This window comes from Carcharodon carcharias, chromosome 8 (genome assembly GCF_017639515.1).
Source record: "Carcharodon carcharias isolate sCarCar2 chromosome 8, sCarCar2.pri, whole genome shotgun sequence".
NCBI lineage: Eukaryota > Metazoa > Chordata > Chondrichthyes > Lamniformes > Lamnidae > Carcharodon > Carcharodon carcharias.
The window spans coordinates 170,676,294-170,700,314 of record NC_054474.1 but is presented as its reverse complement, the minus strand read 5'-3'; the positions used below and the strand labels follow the sequence as shown (position 1 = coordinate 170,700,314).

The 24,021-nt window shown below is 46.5% G+C and overlaps 1 protein-coding gene across 1 annotated transcript in view; it reads left to right on the top strand.

Moving 5' to 3' along the window:
• The window catches only part of LOC121281538, a 185,314-nt gene that overhangs the window by 153,279 nt on the left and 8,014 nt on the right, over window positions 1–24,021 (top strand). Inside the window, exon 32 of the mRNA XM_041194487.1 lies at window positions 13,552–13,582. Within this exon, the coding sequence (XP_041050421.1) occupies window positions 13,552–13,582 (31 nt within the window). The remainder of the gene's footprint in view (window positions 1–13,551; window positions 13,583–24,021) is intronic.

Here is a 24,021-nt window from a genome sequence, read left to right as displayed (position 1 = left end):
AGAAATCCTGCTTTCTACCCTTAATGTCACCATAAGCACATCCTTTAGCTAATCACCACCGTCAACACCCCTTTGACCTTTTGTTTATTACATCTTTGGCAATCCCTCCTTTGCCTCCACCTATCACTGGCCATCTATCCAGCTCCACCATTCCCACCCCTTTAAACAGCTTATATTTCACCACATTTCTTATTCCTCTTTAGTTCTGATGAAGAGTCATACGGACTTGAAACGTTAACTCTGTCTCCCTCTCCACAGATGCTGTTAGACCTGCTGAGTTTTTCCAGCAGCTTTTGTTTTTGTCTCATAGACCTTGTCTTGATCACAGTTTAATTCCTTAAATCTCATTTGACACACACAGCCTTCCAAATCACTACTGACTTTAAACAATCTATGGTTCTTCTAGTTGTCTAGGGTGCATGTCATTGTATATTTTATATCTTGAATCTGTGCAGAGATGATACTAGTTTCTCTGTGTGTAAGAGGTTTTACTTACAGCACTTTAAAATGTCTGCTCCATGCTTCAGCTCTAGCTTCCAGCTCTTTCTACAGATTTGTTTATTTTTCTCTGAGTCCACACCCAGGTTTAACCAATCAAGCACAGTGAGCATTTGTGGTAAACAGACTCACGTAACCATGTACACAGAACAATTGAATACTACCTCTTTTCCTACTTGTAAAACTAAAGACCTTATTTTAAATTAAACCATCCTAAACAGCAAACATATATATAACAAGTCATTTCTTAGAGTTCAGCTTGTCCATTTTCTCTAAGAACAGAAATAGCTCTTGAGATATGAAAGTCTCCAGTGGCTATGCTGAGATCTACATATTTGAGGTTGTGGTTCTATGTGATCAACTCAATAAATTGGATGATCAAAGTTAGTCACCCATCAGGAAAGGAAATGTATCCTCATAATTATTGTCCTCAAAATACCCTGGTCTGCTCACTATCAAGCATCGCATGTTCCACTTGGTGTTGTCATACTTGGTGTTGGTACCAAGCAAGAGTTTAATCTGCTTTAATCCTTTCCATGGATGATAACATCAATTAAATTGAGTGATCCCTCAACATCTGAAGAAATTATCTTCTGGAATGTACTAGATGTTGAACCTAGGACATTCTGCGGCACTGAAACACACCTTCATGAGTAACAGAAGGTGTAGAATATCAACTTTGCTCCTCTAGTGATAACTGAAGATGGATCTGTCATATGTCAAGCTTCATAAAGACTGTGTAGTCATGAAATGATGCTGATAGTTCCTGGATTGTAGGAAGTGGATACTTGACTGGAGTGATTGCTTTGTTGACCACCTTAAGTTCGAAACATGGTCTAAGTTTGCCATTTTTGCGTTGTTCATGACTGGATTTGATATCCACAGTGATGAGTTGATTCACTCAATGATACTGTCTGCTTCTAGTCATTTTAACTCCTGTGACCCATCAGCATGGATTGCAAATGGTAACTGTCTCAAATTTTGCAAAACTGGCAGAATTGATGTGTCGACTCGGGTAGCGTGACAGTACTCTTTGATCTCCCCAAATTCGGTAGAAAGGATGCCGGCGTGTATAATCTGCGTCATCAATCCTGTTAATGAGTACTCCGGTAGGGTCTTCAAGTTTGAATCCAAGCCTATCAAAACCCCAACAAGGCTTCGGCCTTTGGCTGCATAGAACATGAACCCATCTAGAGTGATGTTTTTGTAGCACACTGGAACCATGATCGTTCCCAAAATAAAAATAATTCCATTGTTGTAAACTTGATGAGTGCCTGTTGCGGGAGTGAAAGAAAGTTGCAAAAACTACCAACGGTAAAGTTTGTCACGCAAAATAAATACTTTTGCGGCAACATCAATGAGAAGTGACACTGAGATGTCCATTGTCTTGACTGAGCAATCCTTAAAATGACCCGATGCTTTACTGTTCGTGATGGTATACACATGCTGCACCTCACTCTCAGGAAGAGACTCCTCCACATGTGAAACCGATGAAGCCCTCCTCTTCAGCGACCTGCACATCTTTGCAAAATGATTTCACTTTAAGCATGAGTTACACTTTTATCCTAGAGCTAGGCAGAGCTTTGTGAATCGATGAGCACCTCCACAATTTAGGCACGATTTTGCAGGTATCTGACCGTGATGAGACTGCTGAGAGTTCTTTGTCCAGAAGCCTTGCCCATGTGCTGGTTGGGCAAGCTATATCTACAACCCTGAGTCTGAGGGTGTATTTCTGTGTAATCTCTTTAACATGGCGGGTTTGATTTGGATCGTCAAGGTCGTGGCTTTCTCCGAGATTAAATCGTCATCCTCCATGAGGAGATGTTCCCCAATTCATGGGATTGAAACCTTTTCGCTGGTGGATTGTTTATCATTTGATCATCACAGTTTTCTTTGCTCTGGAGTATTTTTCAAGAGCACTTCCTACCGTAGCAAACATGGACATATGAGTGAACTGGGCCCCGTATCTCAGGAAGGATGTGCTGGCCCTGGAGAGAGTCCAGAGGAGGTTCACGAGAACGATCCCAGGAATGAAAGGCTTAACATATGAGGAACGTTTGAGGACTCTGGGTCTATACTCGATGGAGCTTAGAAGGATGAGGGGGGATCTGATTGAAACTTACAGAATACTGAAAGGCCTGGATAGAGTGGACGTGGGGAAGATGTTTCCATTAGTAGGAGAGACTAGGACCCGAGGGTACAGCCTCAGAGTAAAGGGAAGACCTTTTAGAACAGAGATGAAGAGAAACTTCTTTAGCCAGAGAGTGGTGAATCTATGGAATTCATTGCCACAGAAAGCTGTGTATTTAAGACGGAGATAGATAGGTTCTTGATTGGTAAGGGGATCAAAGGTTACGGGGAGAAGGCGGGAGAATGGGGTTGAGAAACTTATCAGCCATGATTGAATGGTGGAGCAGACCCGATGGGCCGAATGGCCTAATTTTTGCTCCTCTGTCTTATGGCCTAAGTGCTCAGATATTCCTTCACCTTCTGCTCCAAGGTAATGTTCGAGTACTGCCTTCTTGCCATCAGGACTTTGCTGCTGTGTGGACACATTTATCTAAATCCATCTGGTTTAAATATAGCAATGAAGATCACTGCTACACGTGTGAGGTGGTGCTTCTTACATAGGTAAACCTATCCTCCTATATAGGTCAGATAGGATTGAGATTGTCACATACCTAGGAGTGGGGAAACAAGATATATTGCAATGACATCCTAGTTACATGGAGAAATTAATATTATGGGCATTAAACGCACATAAAATTTGGGTTTGGAAATCTCCACTTGTTCATATTAATGGCTGGAATTTTTTGTACCCGTTGGCAATGGGCATCATGGCGGACGTTGGGGGGAAGGGACAATATGGCGGCAAGGCCAAAAATCCGTTTCACGCCATGGTGAAATCAGATAGCGATTGTCCGCTCCACCCGTCAATGGTGGGCTACCTTTCCCACCACCCAAACTCAATACTCTAGCATCTCATTATAAGTCCTGCCCACTGGAAACATCCCCCCCCCAACGCGGGATCATCCAGGCCCATAAGCGTGATTGTACACCGACGTGTCTCACAACAGCGTTTAAAAGGCCTGCCCTGCGCCTGCGAGATGCACCTTTGAGGAGACATGGGAGGTGAGTGCACACTAACGCTGAGCAGTGCCCGGGAGGGTCACCCATTCGACTCCAGGGAAGAGGCGCTGCGCTTTCAGGCGAGGGCACAGGCAAGTCGCCTTTACCCGGCTGGCTGACTGTGCGGTGCAATGGGCGAGGGCTGCCCTGTGGTTGAGGCAAGTTGCAGGGGAGTGGGGGGGGGGCGGTGCAAGGCAGCACAGTCTGATGGTAGGGCACAAGCACGTGGGGGGTAAGGGGAGGGAAGCAGCCACACATTAAGGAAACCTTGTATAAAGTGAGCATTCTCCCAGCAGCTGAGACAGTTCAGACACAGCCACATTGACATGCTTGGAGTTGGGTCTGTAGCTTATCTGCCCACTTGAGGAATGGAGAGGCCTGAAGGTGCCACCAATTGCTCCTGAACTTTGCACCCCTCGGACACACTGCAAATTAATGAGCGTTTTAGGGGGCTGCAGAACAGTTGGACAAGTGGGCAAATTGTGGAATCCTCTTATGAAATCTGGCCATGGAGCAGTCACTGGTGGAGGTGCCCACAGCCCCTTGCGATGTCATCATTGAGTTTTGGACCCATCTCCCCCCATGGTTCACGCTAACAGTGCAGCCTTGTAGCGCGGGTTAGGAGAATGCCTGTGCCTGAGCTGAGAGCACAGCCTGCAGTCCAGGGGGCGAAACTGCCTCCAATCAGTCAGGTGGAGTGGGGTGGGAGGTGGGTGGGGTTTTGGGCAACCATGCAGCACATTAAACTCTAGCCATCCAAGTGGTGGTCAGCACTCTCCAGACTACGTTAATGAGCCTCGAGATGGAGCTGGAGTTACACGTGTAAGCATGAGAGGCCCCTGGGAAACCAATGCTAACCCACGTGTCTCTCTCTCCTTCGTCCTGCAGGAGGAGTACATCAGGAGCCTGGTGAGCGAGCTGTATATCTCATGGCTTACAGAGAGTGGAGACAAAGGAGAAGAGAGCAACAGAGGCTCCTGGCTGAGCACAGGGAGGAGCAGCCCCCTCAAGAAGAAGGGGCGACTGTGGCTGAAGAGTGGGCCAACGCCCAGCTTGACCCAGGGTCTACAGACGGTGCCTATCATCCCTGCAGATGGCCAAAAACCAGTGTTGCTGAAGACAGTGCTTGTCCAGGGAATTGGCCGCTCACATCTGCCAGCGACTGCAGGATTTGGAGCCATCGGGACATGGGGGGCATCCACTGCCTGTAGCTGTGAAAGTGACCACGGTGCTCAATTTTTATGCCAGTGGCACCTTCCAGGACTCCACAGGTGACCTCTGCAGTATCTCGCAAACCTCCATGCAAAGTACATCCAGGAGCTCACGGATACCATATTCCCAACTTTGTGCATTTCAATCAGGAAAACCAGGAAGGAAGAGTGCTGGGACTTAGGCAGATCTCCAGTTTCCTAAAGTTGCAGACTGCACTCATGTGGCGCTTAGATCTCCGTCAAAACAAGCAGTCAACTAGGTCAACGGCAAGGGCTTCCACTTGCTGAATGTTCAGCTGGTGTGTGACCACCACATATGCACCCTACAGATCTAGGCACAATTCCCAGCTACTGGCCGTGACTCCTACATTCTCAGTCGGTCTCAGATCCCTGATGTCTTCCAGGGTCCACAGAGGCTGCAGAGTTGGCTCCTTGGGGACAAGGGGACATGGCAGATGACGCCCGTGTGTGAGCCTCATTCTGTAGCAGAGAGACTCTATAACGAGGCTCATGCTGCAACTCGCACCTCGGTGGAGCAAACCATCGGGATGCTGAAAATGAGGTTCCGGTGCCTGGGCCAGTCTGGTGGAACCCTGGAATATAGTCCACAGAGGGTGTCACACATCGTCATCGCCTGCTGTGTCCTTCATAACCTGGCGCTGCAACGGGGAGAGGAACTGGCTGGGGAGGAGATTGAAGAGCTGCATGTCTCCTCCATTGAGGAGGATGCTGATGGTGATGATGATGATGAGGTCCTTGAAGACAAGGATGACAGTAACGAGGCCATCGCATTGTCCAGATGGGGCAGGTGTGCTCAGGAAGCCCTCATTGCCGCTAGATTCATGGAGGATGATGACGAGATGCTGTGAGGAGACTCCATAGATCCTCACATCACATCTGTGAACGTTTGACTCCTGTCTGGCTGATGACAGTGCACATACCCTCTGTGATAAGGCTCCTGTCATGGAGACGCAGTGGATGCCCATAGTCCCTACATTCCAGGAGGCTGATGGCGACATGCAGTGGGGACACTCCATAGCTTATCTGAATGTCTGACTCCTGTCTAGCTGATGGCAAACCGCTTGTGCTCTCTGAACAGGGTCATATCATGGAGAGGCAGATGGGAAACTTTAACTTCTCCTGATCCTATGACATCCCTTCATGAACTGAACCCTTCAGGACCGGACTGTCACCGGACAGAGAGGCTGATGAGATGAGGGACCAGCCACACCTCAAAGGTACTGAGAACACACACAATGACGGACTCTGTGCCATCGGCCCAGAACATTCTGGCAGCAATGATAAGCCCCATCGAGATGCAGGCATGACTGATGTGTCCAGTGACTGTGAAGGTGCACCATCAGTGTGCTGGGAAAGTTACACAAAGCACAGGGTAATGGCCCTGGACTGAGACACCTGCCTCTATCTTGTGCAGGAACCAAGCTTTCACTTATGAACATATGAAATGGGAGCAGAAGTAGGCCATTCAGCCCCTTGAGCCTTCTCTGCAATTCAGTAAAACCATGGCTGATCTGTTTGTGTTTCGAGTTCCACATTCCCATCTACCCCCGATAACCTTTGTATAACAAGAATCTATCTACCTCTGCCTTAAAAATATTCAGTGACCCCACCTCCATCGCCTTCTGAAGCAAAGAGTTCCAAAGTCTCCCAACCCTCTGAGAGAAAAAAATTCTCCTCATCTCTGTCCTAAAAGGGTGACCCCTAATTTTAAACAGTACCCCCTAGTTCTGGACTCACCCACAAGAGGAAACACCCTTTCCACGTCCACCTTGTCGAGACCATTCAGGATCTTGTATACTTCAATCAAGTCACCCGTCGCTCTTCTAAAGTCCAGTGGAGACAAGCCCAGCCTGTCCTACCTATCCTCATTAGACAATCCGTTCATTCCAGGTTTCAATGTAGTAAATCTCCTCTGAACCATCTCCAATATATTTATATCCTTCCTTAAATAAGGAGAGCAAAATAGCGCACAGTATTTGAGATGCAGATTGACACAAACACTGCTCAACTTAACCAGGAGCCATAGACCTAGTGACTTTGTTGGGAGTTTATTTACAATAATTAATATTATGTACAATTGATTAACGTGTGGTGAAACTACATTTTCTTAACCTTTCTAACCTTGCCGCCAAGTCCTGGTGCTCCCCTGACATCCACAGTGGAGTGGAGACAGCCTGCAGACCGCTACACCCTGTCTGTGATGACGTTGATGGGTGCCCTCTGGAGGGCTCTGGTCTGCATCTGGAGTCCTGCTGTGGACAGTGGCACCCTCCTCGGCCTTTGGTGCTAGGGTTGCTGGGGTCACAGGAAGCGGGGATTCCGATGGGCCGGACATCCCGGAATGGGTGGTTGGCCCTGGGGTGTGAACTTGCTGATCCTCCTCCCTATGGGTGCCCGAGGACCTCTTGTTAATTCCTTGAGGAGAAGGGGAAGCTGGAGTGAGATCGAGCTGCCTTGTACCCCTCTCGTGTTGGCACTGTGGGAGGCCAACTATGGCATCAGGGATGGAGTTCAGCCCATGCATCAGTGCAGGACCAATGTCCTGGACCAAGGTCTCCATGGCAACCGCCATCCGAGTGTTGACCTCAGTGCACTATCACCTCAGACTGAAGACAGATGAACTCCTCCAACCTGAGGAGCGCAGCGGACCTCCCTTCCTGATGTTCCCGAGCTTGCCTTTGCAGTTCCAGCAACTGAGGTATGACCGAGTGCCGAGGCTCCTCATCTGACCTGGATTCAGCAGATCTCTGACCTCCAACAGTCCTCCGAGTGCCGGGAACCTGGGAAGCCCCTGCCACTGCCTGCTGTGGATCAGACAGTGCGATGTGCTCACCAGATTGTGACCCTGAGGTTATCCTAGTGCTAGGCCCCACCGAGGCGTGTGCCTCTGCGCTGGTGGAGGGTGTGGGTGAGCGGCTGTGACAGGTCTTCAATGAGGGTGTCGTCAGATTCTTCTTCCTAGGCGTCTTCGAGGCTTGAGTCAAGGACCCTGGGTCTTGGACCCCCCCTGGGCTGTTTCCCACGTGTGCCTGTGAAAGCAGATAATTAGTGCATTGGTGAAGAGTTTCAGCTGGGGTGACAGCAAGATGTCTGGTCATGGTGAAACTGGAGGCAAAGGACAGGCCAAGTCCAAAATTCACTCGTCCAGAGCCAGTGCCCTGTCGGACACGTCCACCGGTTGCTGGGCAAGGGTCCCTATGCCGAGTGTGTCGGGGCCGGAGCCCCTGTCTGTCTGGCCGCTGTCCTCGAGCACCTGATGGCCAATATCCTCGAGTTGGCCGGCAACGCGGCCCAGGGCCAACAAGAAGACCCACGTCACCCCCATCACACCACCACCACCCCCCACCCCCCCACCCCTCAACGCCACCTGCAGCTCACCATCCACAATGACAAGGAGCTCAACAAGCTGCTGGGAGGGGTCACCGCAGCCCAGGGTAGGGTCCTGCCCAACATCCAGACCGTGCTGCTGCCCAGGAAAGCCGGTCACCCCAGTAGGGTTTACACCTGAAGGGGGCAAGATCGGAAGAAGATCAGGGGACTGCAGAACAGGGGAACCACGGCATGGATGTCTGATGGATGTTGCACTGTGGATCCTCACTTGGTTGACGCTCCCTCACCACCAGCACAGGAACAGTTCAGATTCTCGCCGGCCAGCTGGATGACTCTATTTTCAAAGCCTGTGAGGACTTTGATGTCAGGCATTTCCTCCACCAGTCTGCGACCTCTCCCTCTTGTGGTGTGCTAGCTTCTCCTGCAGGAATACGGATGGAGAGAGGATAAGCAGGATGTCTGCCAGGCCAGGTGACGAGGAGGCCTGGCACTTGAGGGTGGTGAGTGGTGCTGTAGACTGGATGAGGACCCAATCCACAGGGCAGATGAGGATGTGTGTGAGAGAGTGAATGGTGATGTCCCTTGAACTGGCAGCTAGTGAGATCCCTGTGGATGTGTGATGGGCTTGTGAGTGGGTGAACTGAGAGCGATGAGAAGAGTGACTTACCCTGGCGGAATGGAGGAGATCATTTACCCTCTTTCGCCACTGGGTGGCTGGGCGTTGGCATTGACCACCAATCCCTCCCGAGCTGAGTTTGTCACCTTGCCTGCTGGTCTTTGCCCAGCCTGGGGGGTAGAGAACTTCACAGCGGGGCCTCCACTGCGTCCAGTAGGCGCTCAAGGGAGGCGTCACTAAGTTTGGGGGCAGAATGTTTCCTCCCTTTGGCAGCCATGAGTTTCCAGCAGCTTCCAATCCCTTAGAGAGTGCCAGCTCTGTGCAGGGGCACCCTTTAAGTATGGCGCCCGGGTTACTGAAGGCCTGAGGTGAATCAGATGGCATCCCACCAGCGATCTGGCACGTTTCCTGGGAATGGATTGTTTATGAGGCCGCATGCGCTGGGAACGGGACGATACGGCACGAAAAGCCGCCATTGCCGCCGGAGTTTAAAACATCCTTTCTCCTGTCCATCAGTGCACTTAGCGCAAATCTGCGACGATTCACCCAATGTAACTCAACTACTTGACTATGGGTTTCACATCACTAACTCTACAGTGTAAATAATTGCCTAGCCTGACAGCAGAGGGAGCCTTTGATCGCTCATGCACACCACCAGGCAACAACGCTCATCAGTGTGGCCTCTTAAAATAAATACCTTTCACCATTATACTTCATTAGATCCAAGCATTCATGTGAATGCTTCAGATTTCAAGTTGGTACATTGAGCAAGCCTGATGACTACAGTTCTTAGTGGGAACACCGAGGTATAAGAAAATAAAGTAAGAAGGGTGAATAAAGATGTTTTGGCTACTAGCTTCAGTTGGTTGCATATTGAATGGTGATTAAACTAAGTTGCTTTATTGCTCTGTAGGTTTTGAGAGCCCATTGGCAATATCTGAGAATTGAAGTTTCCCTAGGGTATCTCTGCTTTGTAAACACTTGAATTTCAAAGGCACAATATCCTGTCCTGTCAGAATGTGGAAAATTTCAAAATATATATTTGTGTTCCATTTCGCTTTATCTTTTTGTGAGCGAAGATGTTTTGTCCTTCAGATTTGTTGTGAGCGTTATACAACGCAAAGCACTGCAGTCTTGACAGAGTTGGCCCATTTTGATCACTGAATTTATTTGTTCCCCACATGCTTTCCAATTGGTAAAATCAACTGCAGATTTATCTCACTTAAACTAATGGAAATGCCAAACAGGGAGCAATAAGTAGTCAATTTCAAAGTCTGTGAAAACTCTGCATGGTTTATACTGTTTTAAACAGCGATTTGCAGTGATAGTTATTTTTCTGTCACATCTTGAGGATTTCCCTGTCACCGCCATTCACTGGGGAAGAGGCTTAGCCAAACAGCCTGTTTTATGGTGTCTGCCAATCCCACTCAGAAGGCTCTCACGAGGCAGCTTTGCTGTCAGTTTTTACCCTGTGAGCCTTTCTCTTCCTCTTGCCCTCACTCCCTGGTGACCTAGCTGAGACTGATAATTCACCATCTTTAGAAGCACAAGGATGTCACCCTGTTCTACCATTCCACCCAGCAGCAGCTGCCATTCTATGGTCATACTTTGTACTGCATTTGGCTAGGAATATTTTGCAATATTCGTGTCAGTATCTGTGGGCATTTTTGGAATAGGAGCTCTTAAGTGAAGAGGTTGTTCCTCTCTGATTTGAACTTTTCAAGCCAATTTTGTGCCAATTCTGACAGGTCATATATTCAGCTTATTCTTAACTACAGTTAAAAATATGTAAATCTTGTTTTATAACAAAGATCAAAAGTGGTATTTTTTTCCATGCAATCATAAAGTAGAATTAAATAATAAATTGAGATAGATTCGATTCACTTTTCTCCTGAAAACATTTTTTAAAATATGTGTGAATTCAGAGATCACACCCTTGTCCTTTTTATCTCACATGACCTTTCTACCCTCATTGTCTCAATCACTGACCAGCCATTTTTCTCATGAGCTCTGCCTTACCCCTTCCAAACCTATGTCCTTCTGCATCTCTCTAGGAAAAAACTCTCCCCCAAGTCATTTACAACTGCACCTTTCCAACTTTAGTCTTCCATTTGTCAAGATGCTTCTGCAGCTGTCAACTTATTCAACCACTTTCTCACCTCCACCTTTGATGTCCTAGTCCCCAGCAAAATGTTTACTACCTCACATCCTGGTCATTGCCCCTGGAAGGTCAAGGAGCGTAGACTTGAGCATATCAGATGCACAACTGCTTTAGCCATTCACCACAGAATCTGACAGGCAAATCAAGCACCAACAATCCTCATGCTCCTCTGCCAAAACCAAACACTACACAAGGACCATTCTGGAGAGCAAATATCATCCATCCTCAACCTCCCTGCAGCCTTTGACATGGTCAAGCAAACCTTTTTCCTCCAATGCCACTTTCCCATTGTGCAGTTTAATCAGACTACCCTCAAATTACTAAATCTTATTCTTGCTCATCCAATTAGGCAGATGATCCCCAGAAATGGCATTTCTTTGCTCTCCTGCACTGTTATCTCTGGATCCATCATTGACCTTCTCCTCTTCCTCATGAGATTGACTTCCACATGTATTCTGGTGATCCCCAGTTCCATCTCTCCAGTACCTCTCTTCGGACCCCCACTGGCTCTGTGGTGTCGGACTGTTTTTATCTGATATCCAACCTTGAATGAATTGCCATTTTCTCCAGCTAACATTTGGAAAATCAAATCCTGCCATAAAATGCATACCCCTTCCAATGATTTAATCTGCCCCCCTCAGCCAACAGCAGACCAGCCAGACTGTTGAAACTTTGGCAACCTATTCGACCCCAAACTGAGTTTCCGAATCCATATCCTAACCATCACAGAGACCAGTTACTTTTACAAATGAAGCACCTTACCTCAGCCTACCTACAACTGGACCCCTCTTCCATCCTTCACATCCCGATCAAGCTACTGCAATGCCCTTGGTCGTCTGTGAATTCTCCACTCTCGCTAAACATCAACTCATTAAAAACTCTGCGGTCCAATCCCTTCAAGAGCTTGCTGCTTCCATCACTGTAACCTTCTCCATACCCCCTTCCGAACTCTCCAGCCCATTCCTATTATACTACCATTGGCGGCCATGTCTTCAACTGCCTATGGTTCTGTGTTCTGGAATACTCTTCCTCAAGTTCTTTACTTATCTGGCCTCCTTAAAAACCCTTCTTATCAATCACATATTTAATCAACTTTTTGGTTATCATCCTAATATCTCCTTCTTCAGCTCAGAGTTCTTTTTTTTTACATTTCTGTTTAGTGCTTTTGAATGTTTTTTTTTCAAATGTTAAGAGTGCTTTGTAAAAGCAACTTGTTCTTAAAATATATTTGTTCTCACCTCATCTTTTCTGATTGTCTTTGTTTGAAGAAGTCTTTTGCTAATAATATGAAATCCATATTACTATTGCGTTGCAAATAATTCAGCCAAAGAAGTTCACCTTAAAGCATTGTTCGGTAATATTATTGAATTACTAATTTGTTTGTAAATACCCATGATTGATGTATTACATAAGACTGTCACACCAGAAAATTTCAACTTAAGTAAAGATGAATATAAATGATTTCCAGTGACCTTGGTGACAATGGGCAGTTGTACTGAAGCAGATTTAACATCATAGAAACTTAGTTTAAAATATTTCCTTTGTCATGAGCTGTTTCCACCTCTTTTTGATTTCAGTTAGGCAGCTGGCTTCTTCAAGATGAATTTGGATTAACACATTTTTAAGACATATCACATGTGTTAGACCTTTGAAAGTGCACAACATCCATTGTAAACGTTGAATTGATGTATAGAAGGCCTGAGACAACTATGCTTGAATGATGCGATACAGGAAATGAGAAAGTGAAACATTTCTATCAGAGTTGAAATGTTCTTATATCGAATCTATTCCAAAACCCCTCTTTTCCCAGTATAGTCCTGATATGTTGGTGTGCACAGTACCTACAGTACACATCACGACTAAGAACAGTTCATTATTCCAAACAACATTACTAATTAAAAATTAAACTCTGTTTTCTGAAATTTTGCAATTTGCTTGTGATGTTTTGTATGGGATGCCCATAGACTTGAATATTTTAACTTCAATGTAGGTAAGTGTAAGATGGTCCATTTTGATAGGAAGAATAAGAAGGTCCTTGGAAAATAAGTGTCTAAATTGGCTGGAGAAAAAGAGGGATATAGAGGTACAACAAATACACAATTCATTAAAAGTAGCGCTGCAAGTTGATAAAGCCATGAAAAGTGAACAAAGCTCTGGGATTCCTTTCTGAAGGGATAGAATTGAAAAGTGGAGAAGCTACGTTAACGTTATGTATGATTGTGGTTGGGCTACACTGGGAGTACTGCAAACAGTCCTGGTCTTCATCTTAAAAAATGATATAGCGGCATTGAAGAAAGTGAAAAAATGATTTACTAGAATGATACTCAAGCTTAAAGGTTATACCTATCAGCAAACCTTGAACAGGCTAGGCCTCCTTTCTCTGGAAAAAAGACTGAGGGGGTGACCTGATAGAGGTCCCCAAAATTGTGAAAGTTTTGATAGGGTTGATGTGGAGAAGATGATTCCACATGCAGAGAAGACCCAAACTAAGGCCCATTTATGTCATACTGTGTAAAATAGGCTGTGACAATATTACATATTCTGTTACATTTGGTTGTGTTTCATTGTACAAATTTTTTTTTTAGGAGGTTCAGCTGACAGCATTCAGAGTATCAGGTATGTCTAATTTACAGCACTAATGGTTTCCTGCTGTAATGGAAGGAACTAAATTTTGCTGCACCTCACAATGAACCCTGAATTCTAAAACCAATGTACTCTTGTAGTGATGTGTACATGCAATGTGATGGTGGCACATGTACCAGCATCTGGGATGAATATTTTTAAATAAAGACATTTTTCATGGAATCTGTAATTTACTAAGTGTAATCACAGCTTTGACTAAGGTTTGCTATTGTAACCTGAGTAAGTACAGTTCTATTCAATGGGAGATGAAATTAATTTCAGGCAGAGGTGGAAAATGGTTAATAAGTGCATAAGAAACTCATTTTGCACTCTACCCAATGTCCTTTATAGTTGATCCCAATGAAAAATAAAATTGGGTGGAGTGCAAAAATAACATTAGGGAAGATATTTGCCCCAGACAAATTTCACCTCAAAGAAACTATTAATAAGTGCCCCAAGTTCCAAGCTCATGGTCCTTTTTTAATGTGTTTGATATTATTTTGATGTCAGAGCAATTTAGTTCCTTTTTTAAAATTTAAAACAAAAATTAAATGAATATTCTTTTTTCATTCTGCCTTTGCTTTCCCTTTTCTAGATTGCTTTATTTCTTCTAATGTTTGTTGTTCAAGACACATGCAGGAGGTCCCCTGTCTATATGAAGCCAGTTGTTCAACATGCCCTACAGGTGGTTTAGAATCTCTTAGGGTTTAGTATTCCTCTTGATATTACCTAATAGATGATGGTCCCCAAACACTGTTTCCACTCTGGTACACTCTAGACATAATTATGGCCAGGGGTACTGTGGAATGGACTTTGCCCTATATGCGATCTCAATGGTGTAGGCCCCACTAATGGTGGGCAAAGAGACCTCCCCTTGGCAAACTGCGCTCCCACTGCAAACCATGGTGGGCCCAGTAACAGAGTCTGGGACTGACACATCCCAGCATTTGTGCTGTGATAAACACTCCAGTGGATTTTCAGATTTTCAATACCTTTCCTGATGCTATTTACAAAATACAATAAACATGATTGTTATTTTTAACTTAACTGTAGAAATTTAAACAGCGAGTTTCAAAAGGAGTAACATATTTCTTTCTGGACTGAGGTCAGGGTAGATGTTTGCCACTCCTGTCCTTTGGCTTTATCATTTAGCCATTGACTTGTCCTCAATTTGGTCAGTGTACACAAGCCCAGTTATGGATATTTAATTTGTAGTGACTTTATTGTCTAAATGTTGTGCTCATCAATGTGAAGGATCTCCTATTTGGATTTCCTATTTGGATATGCATTCTTAGCATCAAACACTTGCAGTTAGATAAACAGTAAAACTTACTCCGTGTGGCCCAATATTAGATGTTAGCCTTAGAAGGGAATAGATAGATATCCAACAACAGCCATCAGACCAAACTAATGTTATTTTGCTAACAAAATGACTCTGGAATGAGATGCTGCAGACCCCATTTTGTAAGGTCCATTACGGCTGTACCAGATTGGTAGATTTTCATCTTCTCCACCTGGGCGATAGTCTGGTGGAGTGTGTCCCTCACCCTTTATAGAGCCCACCAGAATTACAGTCCATTGACGCCAATTTCTTCGCTTGAAGCAGTGAATCAGATTCATTTGCCATAACTAGTTTGTGTCAGATTGAATTGCTTCAACTGGGACAAAATGTAAGAGGGATTTTTAAGTCACTTCAATAGTCTCCATTTTCTTCTCCATCCTGCCAGTTTTGGATTTTAGCATCACTGCTTTGGCAATAAATGAGCTGCTCATCAGACTCAATGAGTACCTCACAAATTAATGCAAATTGGGATCCCATGACATCAATGGGAACCTGATTGGATTTTAATAAAGGCCGGATTAAACCAGGTTGATAGCCGTTGGAAGGATGAGGGGCCACCCAGGAATTTAAGTAAACCGTTCCTTTTTGAAGTCACAGGAGTGGAAGATGTCAGCATTAGAACTGCCCATTTCAGACAGAGGGTACACCATTTAAATGCTCATTTGGGTGAGATCAGCCTGCACTCTATTTCCAATGTTCAGATATCCAGTGTGTTATATATATATAGTATTATCTGTAAATAGCTAGGAACTAATTAGCCAGGAGTTAATTGATGTGTGTAAGTGTTCCAGGGGTCCACGTTTCATAGCTGCACTAGGGAGTTATGTGATGTGTACAGAATGAGTTCAATCCAGTCCTCCTTTGCACCAGACAGCATGGCAAAATTAAACATGAAGAGTTACTGATCTTTCTGAGTTTAAAGTGTGATTATTAACAACATCTGAGAAACAGAAGACAACAATAACACAGTATGGTGGCAGCAAAAGACTGCGAGTAATTCTGAAGTATTTGATATTTAGTGCTGATTTGGAAAATTGACACACATTAGTGCCAGAAGAGAAACTTAATGGGCAGGATTTTCTCCCCATCGGGGGAGAAGTTGAAGGGCGGGCGCGCAGAGGGGGGTGAGTTGGGACATGTCCATAATTTTTTACAAAAACTTTATTAACATTTTTTTAAAACCCACATGAAACCTCATCCCACCCGTGGCTGAGGTTTCATGCTTTTCTTAATTCTCGCCGGGTCTCCTAGCCTGCCCGCCAACCTTAAGGATGGACGGGCAGGTCCTTTAATTACTTAATTGACTCCGTCAATGGCCTCAATTGACCATTGACAGGTCGGCGGGCGCACAGCTGATTTCGCTGCGCCCCCGCCTACCTGAAAATTTAAATGGGGCGCGGTGATGTCGGGAGTTCTGCCCGAGGTCACAGCATGTCATTTTACACGTCGGAGAGCGGGTCCCACCCCCACTCACTGACACTTAAAATCCAGCCCAAAGCATCGTCCAAAACGAAAAATGAAATGTCGGCTGGTACAGCAACAAATGCACAGTTACAGCCCACAATGAATTGGGAAGTTGGTAATGTTGTAGAGGCAGTGGTGAAGCTTAAACACAAGTGTGGATTGACATGCAGTAGTTTCCTAAAAGGTACTAGCAATGAAGAGAGGGTCAGCTTCTGTGGGCAGGTGATAGAGGATTAAATTTATTTAACAGGTGGGAGCTCACTAAAGAGGACAACAAAGACTCAGGCAAAACTTTTGAAGAATTCAGCACCCATCTCCAGCCAAAATCGAATCATCGGATCCAACAGTACGAAACTGAAGGCCTCAGACAGGAATTAAGTGAGCCCATTGATAACTTTCTAACAGGAATAAAAAAATGCAGCCAGGAAGTGTAAGTTTAAGAACACAGATGAAAGGCTGACCGATCAACTAATGTTGGGTTCTGCACACCCTGAAGTACAGTAAGCGCTAATCGGGAAGGACAAGCTGGCAATATTGCAGGCTGTAGATGGTACCAGAGCACATGAAGCCACAAGCAGCCAGATGAAGGCACTGAATATCAGAGTGGCTAACCTCGAGTGAGCCAAGAGAAAGGTGGCAGGGTTGATGCAGCACGGTAGCAACAACAGAATGTACAACAAACAGAGAAAGATGTGCAGGAGCTGTCAGCGACCACATGGATTCACAGACGGAATGAAATGTCCTGTGCATAGATCAATCTGCAGAGCTTGTGGGAAGGTCAATCACCCGGTAAAGATGTGCAGAACAAAGATAGAAGGTGGTAGACGAGGCACCAGAGCCAGAACAACTGGGTGAATGGGCAGGGAAAGAAACCAAAACATCCACACCCTAGAAAATGACGGTGAGCCTGAGAACAGAAGAGACCTAGGAACCTCTCAACGACATTAAACAGCTGGATGTGACACCTCCCAGAGAAAAGAAATTCACACAACCATTCAGAGCAGGAAGAGGGTGAGACAAAAGCCCACAGCGATAGATCTGAAGGTGAAGATTGTAACTGGAGCGCAGAGTAACGTCATCTCACTCAGACTATACCAGATCTTTCCTGAAAATTTGGAAGAAAATGATTATCCAAACAAAGGCATACTGAGATCGAGCAATGTCATGCTGATGGCCCACAGGGGAACTGAGATTCGACAGCCAGGAACAACCCAAATCAGAGAGACACACAAAGAAAAAACATTGGCCCATAACTTCTGAGTTCTGGAGCACCGTGCCTGGGGGGATGCGCTGGGGGATGCGCTGGGGGATGCGCTGGGGGATGCGCTGGGGGATGCGCTGGGGGATGCGCTGGGGGATGCGCTGGGGGATGCGCTGGGGGATGAGCTGGGGGATGCGCTGGGGGATACGCTGGGGGATGCGCTGGGGGATGCGCTGGGGGATGAGCTGGGGGATGGGCTGGGGGATGCGCTGGGGGATGTGCTGGGGGATGCACTGGGGGATGCGCTGGGGGTCCTTCCCAGGGAAGTCCACGTGTAAGAATTGCACAGCAATTGCCTGGGACGTTCACATTTCCGTTGGACAATTGCCCTGCACTGGGAACCACCCAAAACTACGATTTAAATCCCCAAATTTGGATTGTTCCAACTGTCTTAAAGTAATTTTTACCCAGAAAAGGTTAGAAAAATTAAAACCACTCCTAACTGATGGGTAACTTTAGTGCTAACCAGCCCCCAACCCCCAATCCCTCACGGGGCTCACCCCACACTCCCCCCCCCACCCCAGCAACTCCAGCTTCCCTCACCCCGCCCCATCGGATCCACGGACTGCAGTGCCCAACCCCTGACTACCACCCCCCCCCCCACTGACCATCCCACTCCGCCTCGACCACCCCCACCTCCAAATACCTTCCCCTGACTACCCCCTCCCCCTGACTATACCCCCCCACCCCCGACTGCACACCACCCCCATCTACACCACCCCTGACTGCCCCCTACACCGTCAACTGCCCCCCCCCACCCGCTAACTGCACCCGTCTCCTGACTACCCCTTTCCCTCCCGATTGCCCTCCACCCCACAACTAGCACCCCCCCCTCCTCCGACTAGCCACACCACCCTGACGACAGCAACCCCCTGGACTACCCCCCCCCCAACTACCACTCCCCCGATCCTCTGATCCAGAAGCGGAGCGGCAATCCGACTCTGATCTTGGAGCAGCAATCCCAGCCACAGTGAAGGAAGGGTGGTATAGCTCCAAGCCAGGATGGTGGGTGACTTGGAGGGAAACTGGCACGTGATGCTGTTCCCATGTGGCTGCTGCCCTTGTTCTTCTACATGGTAGAGGTCATAGGTTTGGAAGGTACTGTCAAAGGAGCGTTGGCGAATTGCTACAGTACGTCATGTAGATGGGTATGTGCTACTATCACTGTGCAGTGATGGTGGAGGGTGTGAATGTTTAAGGTGTTGAATGGGGTGCCAATCTAACAGGGCCACTTTCACTTGGATGGCCAAGATTGGGGCTTTGGGTGCTGTTGGAGCTGCACTGGTCCAGGCAAGTGGAGAGCATTCTGTACATCAACCCCCTGACATGTGCCTTAGAGATAGTGGACAAGCTTTTGGCAATTCAGCAGGTGAGTTACTTGCCGCAGAATTTCCAGCCTCTGACCTCTTACTGTCACGTTATTTATGTGGCTGGTCCTGTTAAGTTTCTGATCAATAATGATCCCAGGATGTTCATGGTGGAGGATTCAGCAGTGGTAATGCCATCGAATGTCAGGGGGAAATGGTTAGATTCTCTCTTGTTGGAGATGGTCATTACCTAGTACTTGTTACTTGCCACTTATCAGCCCAAGCCTGAATGTTGCCCAGGCCTTGCTACATTCAGGCTCTGCGCCTGCTCACCTGTTCCTGCAGATAGAAAAGAACCAATCTTCCTTTGGCAGCCAATTAGTGTATGCCAAGATCCATATGTATAGATCCTGGCACACCTGCTTAACATCAATTCTCCTCACATGGCCCTGGTGTTCATAGGGCCAAACAGAGCCATGTCATCTCCTACTGCACCTAAAACTATCATGCAGCATAGGGCTGGCATATCCGATGTCACTAATCATCAACACCATCTGCACTTCAGCAACCAAGGGGTTCAGGTATTGGGTTGCCCTATTTCTTGCTTTCAGACTCAAGCTTCTGCATTTTTTCCCTTTTCCTTTAGTTGTATTTAGCACTTCTTAATACCCTACTTCATCAGCCTTGGCAAAGATTGCTAATGAGTGGACATGCTTTTTGAACCTTCCTAAAGTCAATTTTTGGCATCCTATTGTGCCAGTCCATTTACATTTTATTTACAGACAACTTTCAACTTCAATGATTAGTGTGTTCCCTGCACTCATCCAGATTGTAATTGAGACCTGGAAATTATTGTAATAATGAGACGTCGGAAAATTGGGTACCATAGCAAATTCTAATGAATCACAGAGCAGGTCAGTGAGTTTTCCACAAAGACAACACATTGGTTACTTTTACTTCTAATGTCAGTATAGACCCAATTAATTTCATGCCACGTGGGAATAAACTACCCACATATCAGAAAATCTAGGCAAACAACTCTTTTATTATACCACATACTTTATATTTGCTGTTAGTAAAATCAAAATACTTTCAAAATAAAATCACATTGTTATGATGCTGGGACTTGTGTATGAGTGATATCAATCTGTAATTTCACTGGCTGACCAAACATATACTGAACTTTTAAAAATGACTTTTTAAAAAGTAAGATTAGACACTGACTAAAGATGGTTGCCACAAATCACTTGACTAAAGTAAAGAGCCAAATACTGCAGATGCTGGAAATATGAAATAAAAACAAAATGCTGGGAAAATTCAGCAGGTTTGTCAGCATCTGTGGAGAGAGAAATAGAGTTAACATTTCGAGTCAGCACACCTTATTCAGAGCTCTGAAGAAGAGTCATACAGACTTGAAACGTTAACTCTGCTTCTCTCTCCACAGATGCTGTCAGACCTGCTGAGTTTTCCCAGCATTTTCTATTTTTATTACAAATCACTTGACATCTGGTATTGTCAGTGACCATTTTCTGGCAGTCCCAATGTAAATTACAACTCAGACATGCCCAGACACCCTCATGGAATTTCACATCTGAGGATGTCAAGAACTATTGAAAAATGTACTGGACCTAACATTTACATTTCTATAAGACTATGTCTCCAGTGGAGGCCGAAAGTCTTCTTTCATTCATTCAAGAGATGTGGGCTTCGCTGGCTAGGCCAGCATTTATTGCCCATCCCTAATTGCATTTGAGAAGGTGGTGGTGAGCTGTCTTCTTGAACTGGCTGCAATCCATGTGGTGTAGGTGCACCCACAGTGCTGTTAGGAATGGAGTTCCAAGGTTTTGACCCAGCAACACTGAAAGAACAGCAATATATTTCCAGGTCACAAAGGTGAGTGGCTTGGAGGGGATCTTTCAGGTGGTGGTGTTGCCATGTATACGCTGTCCTTGTCTTTCTAGATGGTAGCAGTCGTGGGCTTGGAAGGTGCTGTCTAAGGAGTCTTGGTGAGTTTCTGCAGTGCATCTTGTAGATGGTACAGACTGCTGCTATCGTGCATCAGCGGTGGAGGGAGTGAATGATTGTGGATTGGGTGCCAATCAAGTGGACTGCTGTCCTATGTGGTATCAAGCTTCTTGAGCATTGTTGGAGCTGCACTCATCGAGGCAAGTGGAGAGTATTCCTTCACACTCTTAGCTTGTGCCTTGTAGATGGTGGACAGGCTTTGGGGAGTCAGGAGGTGAGTTACTTGCTGCAGGATTCTTAGTCCCTGATCTGCTCTTATAGCCACAGTATTTATATGGCTTGTCCAAATCGATTTTTGGTCAATGGTAACCCCTAGGTTGTTGATAGTGGGGGATTCAGCGATGGCAATGCCATTGAATGTCAGGGGGCATTTCTTGTTGGAGATGGTCATTGCCTGGCACTTGTGTGGCATGAATGTTACTTGCCACTTATCAGCCCAAGCCTGTCATGGTCTTGCTGTATTTGGACATGGACTGCTCCAATATCTGAGGAGCTGTGAATGATGCTGAACATTGTGCAATCATCAGCAAACATCCCCACTTCTGACCTTATGATGGAAGGAAGGTCATTGATGAAGCAGCTGAAGATGGTTGGCTTAGGACACTACCCTGAGGAACTCCTGCAGTGATGTCATAGAGCTGAGATGATTGACCTCTAACAGCCACAACCTTTGTGCTATGTATGACTCCAACCTGATTCCCATTGACTCCAGTTTTGCTAGGGCTCCTTGATGCCACACTCAGTCAAGTGCTGCCTTGATGTCAAGGGCAGTCACTCTCACCTCACCTCTGGAGTTCTGAAATTCTGCTAGAACAGACTTCTGTATCTCATCAAGATGGATAATGATACACTCAGCAGGTTAATGGCTAGGACATTACAGAATCTGATCATCCTGGCCATGAAATAAAAGTAACCGTTGGTTCAGACATCAGACAAATACCTTCTATAATCATTATGGGGAGCAAGAGGTCATGTGACTGAAGTAACCATTTTGAAATCTCTTTAATACAAGCTGCTAAAGACAGAAATGGACTGTAGTCTGGAACCCAACGAAGCAGTAAGGAGCTCCCTTCTCTCCTTTCCCAAGTTGAGACCCTATCTCTTACCATTTAAAAATCCAGCACAGAGATAGTGAATTTTTCATCGAAAGTAACCTCGGGAGCAAAACACATTGACTTTCGGAAGAGCCAGATTACAGATTAAAATTAAATTGTCTTTGGCAATTGCAGTTACACAGGCTTCAACTCAACCCCTGGAATCTAAAGGAACTTGGGAAAATTTCTGCCACAGTGACAAGCTAAGGACTCATAAACAGTGAACAGTCAGACCTTCTTATCTTTCAGCATTGAACATTAACTTGGCTAAGAAAGTAACTACCTACAGTACAACTTGTACATTTTGCATGCTTGTGTGTATGTGTGTGTGTGTGTGTGTGTGTATGTGTGCTTGTGAATGTGGGTCATGAAAGTTCGAGAAGCACAGGTTTAACCTTTTAAATATCTGGCTGTCTTTACCTGGATGGGATTTTAACTCAATAAAAATGAGTTCTGAACCTCAAGAAAGCCTGTCAGACTCATTGCAAACGATTAAACACAGACATTGAGAAAATTACTTAACCCTTCTAAATTCGCAAGAAAACCCTGGGCGTAATTTTCTGCCTGTCAGGCGGGCTGTGTGGGAGTGAGCGCGGACCTGATCGCCACCCGCGATCCGGTCCATGCCACCATTTTACACGGGCGGGCTGATTAAGGCCCACCCAGTGTGAAATACAGCTCCCCGAGCACAGCGGGAGTGGGCGGGCAGTGGCGGGACTGCTATGTGACTGCCAGGTCCAATGGTGACCTGGGCGGCCTGTTTTAAAAAGCTCCTGTGGCCTTTCCAAGGCTGTGAATCACGGCCGGTGGGAAGGACTCCCCAGAGCGCTGCTGGTGAGGAGACCAGGCAGGAGGGTAGGGCAGGAGGGGGCACTGTGCCCCTCGTTTCTCAGACGATTGTTGCCCTCCCTATGGAGGTGGCAGTGCAGTGGGATGTCCTCGTTCCGAATGTGCCTGGGAGGATGTGGCGGAGATAGTGAGCTCCCGCACGCGGTACAGTGCACCTGGATCCAATGCCGCAAGCTCTTCAACCACCTCTTGCGCTCGGGAAGGGTGAGCACCATGTTGGCATTGGTCACTTAACCCAGCAGGTATCCCCCCCACTGGCATCCCCCCCCCAAGTCTCAGTGTAGTGACTGCATTGAATCATCAACGACAGGCGTCCTTCACTGGGTGGGCCAGCATATATTGTCCATGCCGAGGTTACCCTGAGAGGGTGGTGAAGAGATGGGTTCTGCCCCCGCAGCATGTGGTACACTGAGACCCATATGACTGTTTTGGGGGGTAACCTGGAGGAGCTGCACCTGGGCGCAGTGCTGAAACTCCAGGATATGTCAAAGTCAGGGTGGTAACATGCTGGGAGGGGAGCTTCAAGGTGGCGTGGCACCGATCAATCTGCTGCCCTCTTCGCTCCATGTGCTTGTACCTTCTTGCTATGGAAGGTCAGACCGTGTGGTACCAAATATGATGTAGGCAGCATTTGGCCAAGGGGGGTGGGGAGGTTGGGGGGGCAGGGACAGGCCTTTTTGTGTGAGTGGCCGGCAGCAGTGGGGTGCGAAGGCACTGGAGCCCTGCAATGTCCCACTCTGGTTGAGGTGGGCCGGCAGTGAAGAGAATCTAGGTACAAGTAATCACTAATCAATGCTCTTCTCTCCTTTCCAGGAGAAGAGTGTATATAATGCCGCCAAGCGGATGAGGACTGGCGGAGGGCAGGGCCAGGTGGCGATGCCTAGTTGGTTCGAGCAGGAGGCCCTAGATCTGGAGAGACATCATTCGCCCAGGTCCACCAGTGTCGGTGAGCCTGGGTGTCATGGGTAGGTATGTTTGCCCAGCACTTTGGTCACCATTGTTCTCCCAACAGCCATGGCAGTGCTGAATGTTCAGTGATTGAAGTTTGCAACATGGCTTAACCATTGCTTATGGAAGGATGAGTGCATAAT